The following is a 13081-nucleotide window of genomic DNA, read 5'->3' as shown; positions in this document are numbered from 1 at the left end:
TCTTCCTGATGAATACCATTATTTTCATATCAGAAAACAAACACACTTGTAAAAAATTATCATGATAAGCAACAAGCAAATGGGCTTTGATTTTGGACCAAAGTTGTATTTTATTAAGATTATAAATGGTATTTTTAAAATGACATTTTGGGAATTCCCTGGCAGTCCAATGGAGAATACTTCACTTTTCAATGCAGGGGATGTGAGTTCAATCCCTGGTTGGGGAACTAAGATCCCATGGCCAAACAAACATACAAAAGAAGCAGTACTGCAACAAATTCAATAAAGATTTTTTTAAAAAAGTCCACATCAAAGATAAATAAATAAAAATGACACCTTATTTATTATTTTATACATGACTGATATAAAAAAAACACACTGAAATTATAAATTATTTTTTGATTGCCCACAAAGCTGCTATGAGGGGAGTGTTTCAGAAAGACCACCCTTCTGGAGGCGTCCTGAGGACTGAGTACTTACTGACTGCAGAGTCGTAGGAGGTGGAGTTGTGCTCGCCTCTCAGGAAGGGGTATGGCGACAGGTAAGCATGGGTGCAGTTCTTCCACAGGGGCTGATTGGCTGGGAAGGAAGGCAAGACAGAGGTATTTGTTACCGAGAGGCTGCCTGAAGATTCGTTCCCAGTAGAAGAGAAATACAGGCTGCGGGGGGTACACAAGCAAAATAAAACTACAGATCCACAAACTCAGAGAATTATTGAATAGGGAGGAACTTCCTTAAAAGTCTCATATGGAATAGCACAGGAGACCTGGAGAGTGGATTCTCATCAAACATCTAGCTCATGACCTAATCCAGTGGAGAGAATGCCCTTAATATCACCTACAGTTGAAATCACCAGATTTCATTCATTTTCACAACAGTATTCTCCAGTTCCTAACATTATGCCCGACACAGACACACACATACAAAACGTTGTTGTTTAAAAATCTAATAAATTTAGATCTAACTATGATTGGTTCTAACTAATGCAAAATTTCTTCTATATTCTACTTTCAGGGAAAAGATGTAGGTAATAGACCACACAAGTTAATGATTAAAGTTTATTTTTAGTATTTGAAGAAACCACAAGAAAGAACTTTAATGTTGTTTGAAATCTTGATGATTTCATCATATACCCTTTAAGGAGTAAAATATGTTTTCCTTCTCTAAGTCTTGGCAAACTCTTCCTCTTGCAAAGTCTGACTTACTTCACTTTACCAAAGCCTAGATAATTTTCATCGGCAGATCACATGCTTATTCTCCTCCCCCAAATGACAATCAGAAACTCTATTGAAATATTTCTCTCAAAATGCCATTTCATCATAACTTTGTTCCTTTAACATATGCCAATTTACTATTGGCCTATCTTCTGTGATCTCAAATTTCTATGATATACTCCATAATCTTGACTTAAGTGCCATACTTTGATTTATCACAGGAGTAGTTTTGAGAAGAAGACTAATAATTTCAACCCACAGTAAGTCCAAAGGTAATAAACAGTTCTTTCATTGTTGGATGCAATAAGATAAAGGCTAGCTATTTTCAGTGAATTGATTTTCAAAGATTAACAACAATATAGAAAATACAGTTGAAAGAATGCAGCTGTATTTTTAAGGAGCTATTTTATTTCAAAAAAGAACTTTAAAGTTTCTGTGAGAGAATGGAAACATCAAAAGCAAAGCATTTCTTGATATTGCCCACAAACTTGGTTTAAGCCTTAATAGAGCAAGCTTTCATCTGTCACTGCTCATAACTGTTTCATTATTTTAAAAAGATTTTTTTTTAATTTTGAAACTATTACTATAAAATAATACATCTCTAATTCTGAATTTTTAAATTTGTGACTTCAAGGATTCATAGCCCCCAAAATAAAAACATTTATTTGTAATATAGCAATAATAGACATTCCAAAAACACACTATAGAGAATATTTGTTTTGTTTGTTAAGGATGATGTATTTTAAATGTGAGCAAGGAAACAGTGGATTGTCCAATTCTGCTGTAAACATGGACTAAAATTTTATGTTAGAAAATAAAATAGTTATTTCTATAGCCAATTCTGTTTACTGACAAAGAATCAGAAACCTTTGAAAGATACCCCATTGAGATTCCACAGCTAAGAATCCAATCTTGTTTTGTAAGTGACATGAACCAAAATAAGAAACTGTTCTTTTTTATTGACAAGCCAGGGGTTGGGGTGGGGGGGAAATAAGGCTGAATTGTACTTACTGTACCAGAACTGCCAGATATTGGAATCATTCTCTTCCACAATCCCATTAAACCAACATCTCCAGAAGAATCCTTCATGGTGGAAAGTGACGTTTTCTACCTGTACAGAACACAAATGAAGTAATTGGTTTCAACACAAGGAACACAATCTGAATAATTACATCTGGGAAATTTTTTAAGCAACGTATTGTTTCCCAAATAATGATGATCATTAGCTTTCTACATATCTCTTCTGAGAAGAAATAGACATTCCACTGCTATTTTTGGATTCTCAGAAGATACATGAGGCTATCCTCATTACCACCAAGTACAACAATATTTTGAAGAAGAGACGCACATTTTGTTCACCTGAACACTTTGCTACTTCAGTCGCAAGAAGCCAGTAATCTGATCCAAAAGCCACCAGAAAGAGTAAAACCCCCAGAGCTCCAAAGAGAGCCCCAAAGAAGATGGCAATATTTAGTCTCATTTTCAGTTCACTGGTTTCTGTTGAACTAAAATAAGAAAATAAATGAGAGCGGACACCCAGATCCTCAGTTTAAAAAAAAAAAAAAGAATAAAGACTTCTGAGCAGGCAGGATCTTCTTGAGAAGTGGCTCTTAGTTGGTGTTTCAGTGGAGTCCCACTCACACGGGCGGTGGATTCGTGTTGCCTTTGCGTTCCCCTGGAGGGCCTCCAGTCCGGCAGCTGAGAATGGCAGGCTATTTTAGGACACTGACTGAGGAGTTGCCTCTCTCCCCAGGGGATCAAAAAATAGCTGACCTTCCCCTGACGGTGGAGGGGGTAGTATCAGGAACTGGCCAGAATCATCCTTATTGCTGTGGGGCAATCCAGAGGAGTGGAAAGATGACAGAATGGTGTGAGGTCACAGCCACACTGGCCCAAAGTCTTAAGTGTCTGAACAGGCTCCTCTTGATCCCGAATGACCATGACAACCCTGGAGACACTGAAGACCCTCTACAAGGGTAGATAAATCACAGGTGTAAAGAACCACAAAGACTTCTCTTGGATATAACTGCAAAAAAGGTGTGAGTAGTTCAATCAGTGGAGAAGGCAATGGCACCCCACTCTAGTACTCTTGCCTGGAAAATCCCATGGACAGAGGAGCCTGGTGGGCTGCAGTCCATGGGGCCGCTGAGGGTCAGACAGGACTGAGCGTCTTCACTTTCACTTTTCACTTTCATGCATTGGAGAAGGAAATGGCCACCCACTCCAGGGTTCTTGCCTGGAGAATCCCAGGGACGGGGGAGCCTGGTGGGCTGCCGTCTCTGGGGTCGCACAGAGTTGGACACGACTAAAGCGACTTAGCAGCAGCAGCAGCAGTTCAATCAGTAAAGAATCTACCTACAGTGCAGGAGACTGACAGCAGCATAGGACCCAGGTTCGATCCCTGGGTCTGGAAGATCTGGAGAAGGAAATGGCAACCCACTCCAGTATTCTTGCCTGGAGAATCCCATGGACAGAGGAGCCTGGTGAGGTCCTCTGAGGATCGCAATTAGTTTCTTTTTGGATATTTTTGGAATATAAAATAGTAGATCAATTGATCTAACATAACACCAAGTACAGTTCAGGTTCATAACCTAGAAGTTCATAAGTATATTTAAAAGATCAAGAATATGGTAACATAAACTCTTAAAGTAGAACAAAATACTTTTATGTAGCACATGCTATGACATAAATTGCAGTTCTCAGATGCTATACAAGGTATTCCAAATGATCATCCCCAAAGTAGACTCATGAAAAAACTCTCAAAAGTGTTTTATTTTCTAGATTAAAATGACAAAATACAGCCCACATTTTCTTTTGTTTCTTTCATTTTAAATATTCAACCTCCTTAAAATAGGGAGTCTTACTTGATACCCATACAAGTCACTGAATAGCAATTTATCTACACATTCTTCATGTCTAGCATCTCTAGCTCATTTCTTTGTTTTCACTCCATGTCTAAATATGCCGGAGAGAATTTTTTAAGTATTTGTGCAATATTTGAAAACTTTCACTGTCTCTAATGATTACTGTCTTTTGTATTCAGTTGTAACATGGGTCTCTGCATCTTCTGAAGAGGCATCTGACCTCTGCCAGCTTCCCTCACCACTTTTGTTTGACATGGGATGGATCCTTAGAAACGAAATTGTGTGTGTGTGTGTCTGCGTATGTGTGTGTTCGTGTGCACATTCAGTCACTTAGTTGTGTCTGACTCTTTGCAATCCCACGGACTACAGCCCACCAGGCTCCTTTGTCCATGGGATTTTTCAGGCATGAATATTGGAACAGGTAGCCATTTCCTCCTCTAGTCATCTTCCTGGCCCAGGGATCAAACCTGCATCTCCTGTGTCTCCTACACTGGCAGGTGGGTTCTTTACCACCGAGCCACCTGGGAAGCCCCCGATAGGCAGAATAATGGGTTCCCAAAGATGTCCACACCCTAATCCTAAACATAACCACACAATCTATGAATACATTACCTTACACAGCAATGACCTAGATTATACAGGTTGACCCAATCTACACACATGAACCCTTCAAAAAAAAGTAGAGAATCCTTCCTGACAGCGGTCAGAGAAAGAAATGTGACTCCAGAAAGAGTTAGAGACTTGCCAGTTTAAAGACGGAGGAGAGAGGCTACAAGCCAAGGAATGTGGGTAGCTTGTAGTGCATGGAAGAGGGAAAAACAAAAAACGTACAAACAAAAAACATACAAACAAAAAACCAGATTCTCCCCAAGAGCCTTCAAGAAGGAATGCTGCCTACCAACACCTTGACTTTGGGGATTTCTGACCTCTGCAACTGCAGAAAAGGAAATTCGTATTGTTTGAAACCACTAACTTTGTATTGTTACACTTTTACGGCAGCAGTAGGAAACTATTAAAGATGCTGTTCTATAGTTAATGCAATGTAAGGTCAAACTAAGGGGTTTTTCTTGGGGGATGGGTAAGAAGAATGCATCTTCAAGAAGTGCTTATTGGGAGCTTGTGACTGTCCAGGCATTTTATTAGATACACAGGCCCTGACCATGAGGAGTTTATGAGCTAGTGGGGAAAAAACAGTTCATTGGAATGAGGTACATAGAGGTTATAGTAATAAGCTTCTGGTCACCCCACATCCCCTCCCAAGATAACAGTAGTTGTGGTTATGCAGTTTTATTGTAGGTGACGATGTTGTTATTTGGAAAGGAAAAGGAATCTTTATAGGAAGTTTACTTTATTTTATTTATATCATAATGGCTTATGATAAAAAACCTATGCATTAATACCAAATCTTTAGTATATGCATTCACAAACACACACATATATACAAACAACTAGATTTTTTTAAATAAGTAGAAAAGAGTGTAGGATTTTGTTATTGCTACAATTCATCTCAATTTTGATCTCATCACACACAGAATATCACCTTTCTGGAAGAGGTTCATCAACTAATATTTTTTTTCACCATTTTTAACTATTTGAGAAAAATACTAGAGACTAGTTCTGATTTCATAAAACTTAACTCCTTTAGCTCAGTTATCGTTATCCTCAGTGTTTATCATGGTGCTTGACATTCATGGAGCACTAAAGTAAAATAAAAATATACTTGTATTATGACTCTTGGCTGTAATGTAAGTACACAGCCTGAGCTATTTAACTGGTGATCCATCAGGAAGAAATAGTGCTCATCTTGCCTGTTCTTTGCAAAACCTGTAGAGAAGGATTTTAGCAGGGTCTGTGCTTCCTGTGCAGATAATCACAAACCATCTTTTAAAAAATCCACTGTCTATTCTTCTTTAGAAATAAAATAGAATTTGCCATCCAGGGGTCAAAAAGTTTCCTTTTTAGAAAATTAGACCATTTGCCTTTCGTTTGAAACACCTAATTGACCATCATTCCTAAAATATTCCCAACGATCATTCAGTTATCTCTTCCTTGAGGTCTCTCAGCAGCTTAAAACGTTGTCTGAGCTCCCGCGTAACTGGTAAACAGCTGCTGTGTTCCCGTGATGTCTTCACAAATTCAGACATTGGATCTTCTTCCTTCGCATCTCTTTTCTAGTGAAAGACCGGGAGATGTGGGGAGACAGACAGACCTTCGCATTGACCTTAACTCACAGTAATCATATAGTAGGACAGCGCCATCACTACTGTGTGTGCCCGTGCCTTTGGTGAATACTGAACCTATTTCACGTTGATACGATGATCACAGTGAACCTGCAAAGGCACAAGCTTGGTGTCTCAGGTTCAATCCCTTGGGAGACCTTGACTGTCAGAAATGTAAACAGAGGTGAATAATAGTAACTAATATTAACGAGCATCTGCTCTGTGGCAGACACCATCCTAAGCATATTAGCTGCCTTGAGAACAAATAACCCTTCAGTTGGTAGAATATGAAATAATCCGTTTCCTGGGCAGGAATCTCAGCATCTAAAGGTCTTCCAGGTGGGAGTTAAAGACCTTCCTGGTGGCATACAGAAGGCCAGAGGTAAGCAAGGGTAGCTCTGCATGGGGTCCTCCTGACTTCCTGGAAATAATATCCCACTGACAGTCTCCTGTCTCTGAGAGAAATTATGGCAAAAATTATTTTTAAATTAATTTCTCAATCTAAAATGGTTTTTTAATCCATCTTTTAAAATCTTGAGGATACAAATATCATGAGCATTCCAAGGTAGTGTGGTAAATTCATCCCTTGTTTTTTACAAATTAAATAAAACTTGACAACCAAAGGATAGATGACATAAGCAATGGAAGACTTTGCCTGTTTTGATTCAATGTCTTTTTATTTACTTAACTGTGTTTTTTTTTAATCAGTAAACACACTACAACTTAGCAGAAATCCCAAGTCATGTTTAGTTTGTGAGTGATAAGGAGCAAAACATTTTTTCTAAGGTCATAATTTCCAATCTTGATATTGCAATAATCTTAATTATTTCAACATATCTACTGAAGCTATCTAAACATTCTACAAAAAAAAATTAATTCTGGTTTCCTTTATTCTTAAAAAATACAGGAATGACAATGCTTAACATCCAAAAGTACTGAACAAATGTGTAAATAAATAAAGAAATCAAACTTTCAGAAACCAAAGTGGTTCTGTGCAGATTTGAGGGTAAATTCATTTTTGTCTTGGAATCCTATGTTATAGATCCACAATCTTTATCTGCCATTCCAACATTCAAAATTTCTGAAAACCAAAAGCTTTTAGCAAACCAAATCTGACTGGCATGGAACATTTGACTGCACAAGCACAAACGCGTTTGGTTACAGTGCTCACCAGGTTCCACAGGGGTGTGGGGGTGGGGGTGGCAGGTAATGTACAGTACACACACATTGCTACTTTTTCAAAATCCCCCAAATTCTGAGTTCTAAACACACCTGGCCCTAAAGGTTATGTATAAAGGTTTGTGGTCCCAAGTCCTAGACACAGACAATAGGCTGAGTGATGACCCTACCATCAATTGTTCCCCTTTGATCACCACTGAGACAGATTTTTACTGCCCATGAACCGTCACGGCCGGTCTCTGTGGCTCTAAGGACCTCTTTAAGTCTCTGTTTTGAGTTGTGGTTCTTGGGTCTCTTGTATGTCCTCCTCCCTGCTCCCTCCATCCAACACTATGACAACACAACCACAGTCTAATTTCATGAGATTATTTTTACAAGCCTTCTCATCCTGCACATAGTATAGGAACAACAAATAAACTCGGGGCGGGGGAGGTGGGTGATAGAGTGTCTGTCTTTGTTCACTGCTACATCCCTAACCCTAGCACAATGCTTTATGCAGCTCAGTTGGTAAGGAATCTGCCTGCATTGCAGCAGACCCTGGTTCGATTCCTGGGTCGGGAAGATTCACCGGAGAAGGGATAGGCTACCCACTCCAGTATTCTTGGGCTTCCCTGGTAGCTCAGCTGGTAAAAATCCACAATGCGGGATACTTGGGTTCAATCCCTGGGTTGGGAAGATCCTCTGGAGAAGAGAATGGCTACCCACTCTAGTATTCTGGCCTGGAGAATTCCATGGACTGTATAGTCTATGGGATCCCAAAGAGTCGGACAGGACTGAGCAACTTTCACTTTCCCAGTAAACACGTGGCTGACCAAATATCCAGCTGATTGAGTTGAATTAAATTGGGTTGAACAGTGCCATCTGCTGGCCGCAGGTAAAGTTTGCATTCCACGGTACACAAAGTCCATTGGGATTTTTATCACACAAATACTGCAGTGCAAGGATTTGCTGTTTTTAGAGTTTGATGCTGACCAGCCTTAACTAAGATGGTGCCATCCAAGTATTAAGGCTCTGATAAATAGCTTACGTGGAATGTAAGCGAATCAGGATCCATCCACAGGCTCATTCACTCATTCATGTGGGCAGTTTACACTCCACTGAATTGAGAGCTACTTACAGAAAAAACTCACACAAAGGGAGTTATATCACACAACTATCTTCCACTTTGAAAAAGGGTCTGAGTTCCCCAAAGAATTCCATTAGTATGCTGAAGTGCATTAACTCTTGAAAGGGGGAAAAAACTTGGAACTTTTTTTTTTTAACCTGCTTTTGATTAAAATTAACACACACACACACACACACACACACACATCACTTCAGAAATAAAACTGGGGACCAAAGGAGAAATTTTTTGATATATGAAAGCAGAAATGAAAAAAAATGTAACTTATAGGAATGCATGTATTATATAAACAAATACAGATTTAATGTTGGCAATTTTTATTTTAACTTACCCATCCCTTTGTTTCCTTGTATTTCTTTCTGAAAGAATACATTAAACTCCCTATACCAGAAGCCTTGTGAATAAGAAGATTCCCCTCTCTGGTCCCTATGCTGTGAAAGCGCTTTGCGTGAATCTTGTATACACGATTTGAGTCTTAACTTCGAGAAAAACATTTTTATTTATCCTTGCCTCTGGGATATGTTGCTTTCCCCTTAAGAACCTTTGTCACTGAGTCATTCTTTACCTATCAAGATGAAGACAGACTTTTGAAATTTCCATTCCAAAGACTTTTCCAAGAAGAGACTTATAGAAGGCTCAGATGCGTCCAGGGTCTGTGAGCCAGTTCAAGTCGACTCGCAGAGAAAAGACAATCCAGTTCAGGACAGAGTGGGAGGGCGGGGAGACACATCCCTGTTACCTTAGTGTCCCCAGGTCTCTGTTGGGGAAACAGATGGTGTTGTATTGACATGAACACAGTCAGAACTGCTGCAGGTACTTCAGCCTTCTCTTCATGTCCTGCTCAGCCAAGTCCCTGTTTAAGTCCTGTTTAATTTGACCATACATGTGCTAATGGATAAAGCTGGCTTCCCATGTAGGCCAGTGGTAAACGTATCCATCTGCCTATCAATGCAGCAGACACAGATTCGATCCTTGGGTCAGGAAGATCCCCTGGAAGAGGAAACAACAACCCACTCCAGTATTCTTGCCAGGAGAATCCCATTGACAGAGGAGCCTGGTGGGCTACAGTCTATGAGTTAGACATACCTGAGCAACTGGCATGCATGCAAACAGGATAAAGTTAGAACCTACCAGGATACTCAAATAGCACAAAAGCTAAATAACAACAGTGACAACAGCAACGAAACAGTAACACCTCGGGCAAACACAGAGCACTCTTTGTCCCAGGCACTATTCTAGGAGCCTTGGGTTTATTGATCCATGGACTTAGGACCTGTGGAAGGGGTATTAAGGTTAAAGGAAGTCATAAGGAAGGGGCCCTAATGTATCACCCCAGAACACGGAAACAAAGTCAGGAGTGAGATGTCTGGGCATATCTCAGCTCAGTATCAGTTGACAAATAAATAACACAATGTGACAAAATCAGTAAGACTTCCATCTTGAAATTTAGAAAGCTGGAAAGAGCATTCTGCCACCTTTCTTGCAAGTAAAAGGTGAAGCAAACTGGCCCGCACCTTAAACATAAGGTAGCGCTGGGGCAGTGCTTCCCACCTTCGGCACCATGGACGTCAGACACTGGATAACTCTGTTGTGGAAGCTGGGGTGCTGCCCTGTGAGTCGCAGGATACTCAGCAGCACCTGTAGTCTCTACTCACTAGATGTCAGTAGCACACCCTGAATTCCAACATGCCCCAGGCAGTGCCAAATATCCCTAGGAGGCAAAGTCACCCTCAGGTGAGAAGCACTGAGTTAGAGAAACGTCAGTCCTATGGTACAATGGGGTAACCACGGCAACACCAAACCACCCTCACACTACCCTGGACCCGATTAACACATACCCTCACATTGAATGACTAGCCGAAGGAAAAGTGTGTGTGTGTGGGGGGGGGGTGTGTGTAGTATTAATAGCATAACTTCACTACCTACTGTCCTATACAGCATACCAAACTTTCAACAAAATATCACGGGACAAGTAAAAAGCAAGAAAAACCAGCTTGAGCTCTATTTCCAGAATGGTAGCTTGGGCAGCTCCATGGATCCATTCCCCAGTGAAACTTGTGTAACTTGTGAAATCTATTTCAAACATCTGAGCATTTAAAGTCTAAGGAAATTGTCCTAAAGGCAAATAGAACATTAGTCAAAAAAAAAGACTACTTAGATTTTTATAAGCACACCAAGTGTCCTTGACATTTTAGCCATGACCCACTCTCCTTATTTCACAAAATACACAAAAAAATAATAATTCACAATAGACTACTGGCCTAAATGTAAGAACTAAAACCATGTAACTCTTAGAAGTAAACGTGGGTATAAATATTCATGACCATGAATTAGGCAATGATTTTTTTTATATAATCCAGGAAAAGCACAAGCAATACAAAAATTAGATAAACTGGACAATAATGAAATGAACTTTTGTTCATCAGTGGAAACTACCAAGTAAGTGAAAAGATAACCTGCAGGGTGGGAGAAATATTTGCAAATTATATATCTGATAAAGGACTTGTATCTAGAATATACAAAGCACTCTAACAACTCAATAATAAAAAGATAAACAACCAGTTTAGAAATGGGCAAAGTGTCTGAACAGACATTTCTTCAGAGAAGATATGCAAATAACCCATAAACACATGAAAAGATGATCACGAAATGCTACACAAAATCCTACTCTCTTCCCATCAAGGAAATGTAAATCCACCATCATTGGAAAATAAGTGCTGAAGAGGATGTGGAAAAATTAGAGCCTTCATATACTCCCAGGGATGGGGGAGCCTGGTGGGCTTTCGTCTATGGGGTCGCACAGAGGCGGACACGACTGAAGCGACTTAGCAGAGGCAGAAGCATATACTGCCAGTAGGAATATAAAATGGTGCAGGCACTCTAGAAAATAGTTTGACAGTTCCTCTAACGTTTAAACATAGAGTTACCAAATGATCCAGAAGCCCCACTTTGAAAAGAAAACCTATATTTATACAAAAACCTGTACACAAATGTACATAGCAGAATGAGTCATAATATCCAAAACCTGGAAACAAACCAAATGTCCATCAAAACTACCAATTTGGTAGCATGCAAATTATATCTTAATAATAAATCCCATGGACAGAAGGAGCCTGGTGGGCTACAGTCCAGACACGACTAAGCCACTAAACAACGATATTGTTTTGGGGAAAAAAAAGAAAGAAAAAATGCAAGCTGAAGAGACAAAGCAATCATCACAATTAAACCCAGATATGACAGAGATGCTGAAACTACACCACAGTGGAATTAAAACAATTTTGATAAATATGTTAAAGATTATACTGGAAAAGATAGACAATGTGTAAGATAAGATAGGCATCTTTAGCAGAGAGATGTAAACTATAAGTAAAATACCAAATGCAAGTTCTAGACGTCAAAACATAGTCACAGCGGTGGAGAATGTCTTTGACAATTTCACCAGCAGGCTAAAGACAGAAAAGGGACAAACCAGTGAACTTGAAGACAAATCAACAGAAAGTATCCTAGCTAAAATGCAAAAAAAGTTTAAAAAAAGGTGAAAGAAAAAAATACACAGAACACATCATTCAAGATCCAATGGATATTAGATCATGTTATCATATCACTGAAATCCCAGAAGTACAAGACAGAAAATGGGGCAGAAGAAATATTTGAAGAAATAATGGCTGAAAGTGTTCCTAAACTAGAGACACATCAAAGAACAGAACAAAGAAACTCGGTGCAAATAAAGCAGGATTAAAATCAAGAAAGAGAAAACATCCAAGTAGGCTGATCATATTCAAACTGCTGAGTATCAAAGAAAAAGATAAAATCTTTAGAGGCTGCCAGAGAAGAAAAAGTGGGCTTCCCTGCTAGCTCAGCTGGTAAAGGATCCACTGCAATGCAGGAGACCCTGGTTCAATTCCTGGATCAGGAAGTTCCCCTGGAGAAGGGATAGGCTACCCATTCCAGTATTCTTGGGCTTCCCTAGTGGCTCAGCTGGTAAAGAATCCACCTGCAATGAGGGAGACCTGGGTTCAATCCTGGGTTAGGAAGATCCCCTGGAGGAGGGGGATGGCAACCCACTCCAGGATTCTGGCCTGGAGCATCCCACGGACAGAGGAGACTGGCAGGCTAGTCTATGGGGCCACAAAGAGTCGGACATGACTGAGCAACTAAGCACAGCCCAGAGAAGAAAAATACACAGATAGAACATAGCAGACACATCATCAGATAATATACAAATATGAAGACAACAGAGTGACATCCTTTTAAGGACTGAATGAATTAGAAACCCACATTTCATCTCAGATTCTACATTCTTTAAAAGTGAAGAGAAAATCAAGCCTAGCCATACTATAAAAACAGGAGGAATTCATTGCCAGCACAGAAGATAAGAAATGTTAAAGGCTTCAGGAAGAAGGAATGTGATACAGATCAGGGAGCTGGTTCTAAACAAAGAAAATAAAATTGCTCTAACTCTAGTTTCCTACAGTGGAAGCA

General features: G+C 39.7%; 1 protein-coding gene across 1 annotated transcript in view; it reads right to left on the bottom strand.

The window, feature by feature from the left end:
- TMEM182 (transmembrane protein 182) overlaps positions 1–2883 on the bottom strand; it is a 48260-nt gene extending 45377 nt beyond the window's left edge. Inside the window, exons 1-3 of the mRNA XM_040223823.1 lie at positions 2563–2883; positions 2226–2325; positions 481–579 (exon numbers count right to left, since the gene is read on the bottom strand). Of these exons, the coding sequence (XP_040079757.1) occupies positions 481–579; positions 2226–2325; positions 2563–2694 (331 nt within the window). The 5' untranslated portion in view covers positions 2695–2883. The remainder of the gene's footprint in view (positions 1–480; positions 580–2225; positions 2326–2562) is intronic.
- Positions 2884–13081: the final 10198 nt, after the last annotated feature.

This window comes from Oryx dammah, unplaced genomic scaffold (genome assembly GCF_014754425.2).
Source record: "Oryx dammah isolate SB20612 unplaced genomic scaffold, SCBI_Odam_1.1 HiC_scaffold_25, whole genome shotgun sequence".
In the NCBI taxonomy this organism is placed as follows: Eukaryota; Metazoa; Chordata; class Mammalia; order Artiodactyla; family Bovidae; genus Oryx; species Oryx dammah.
The sequence above is the reverse complement of the archived record's forward strand: the minus strand, read 5'-3'. Positions and strand labels throughout refer to the sequence as shown.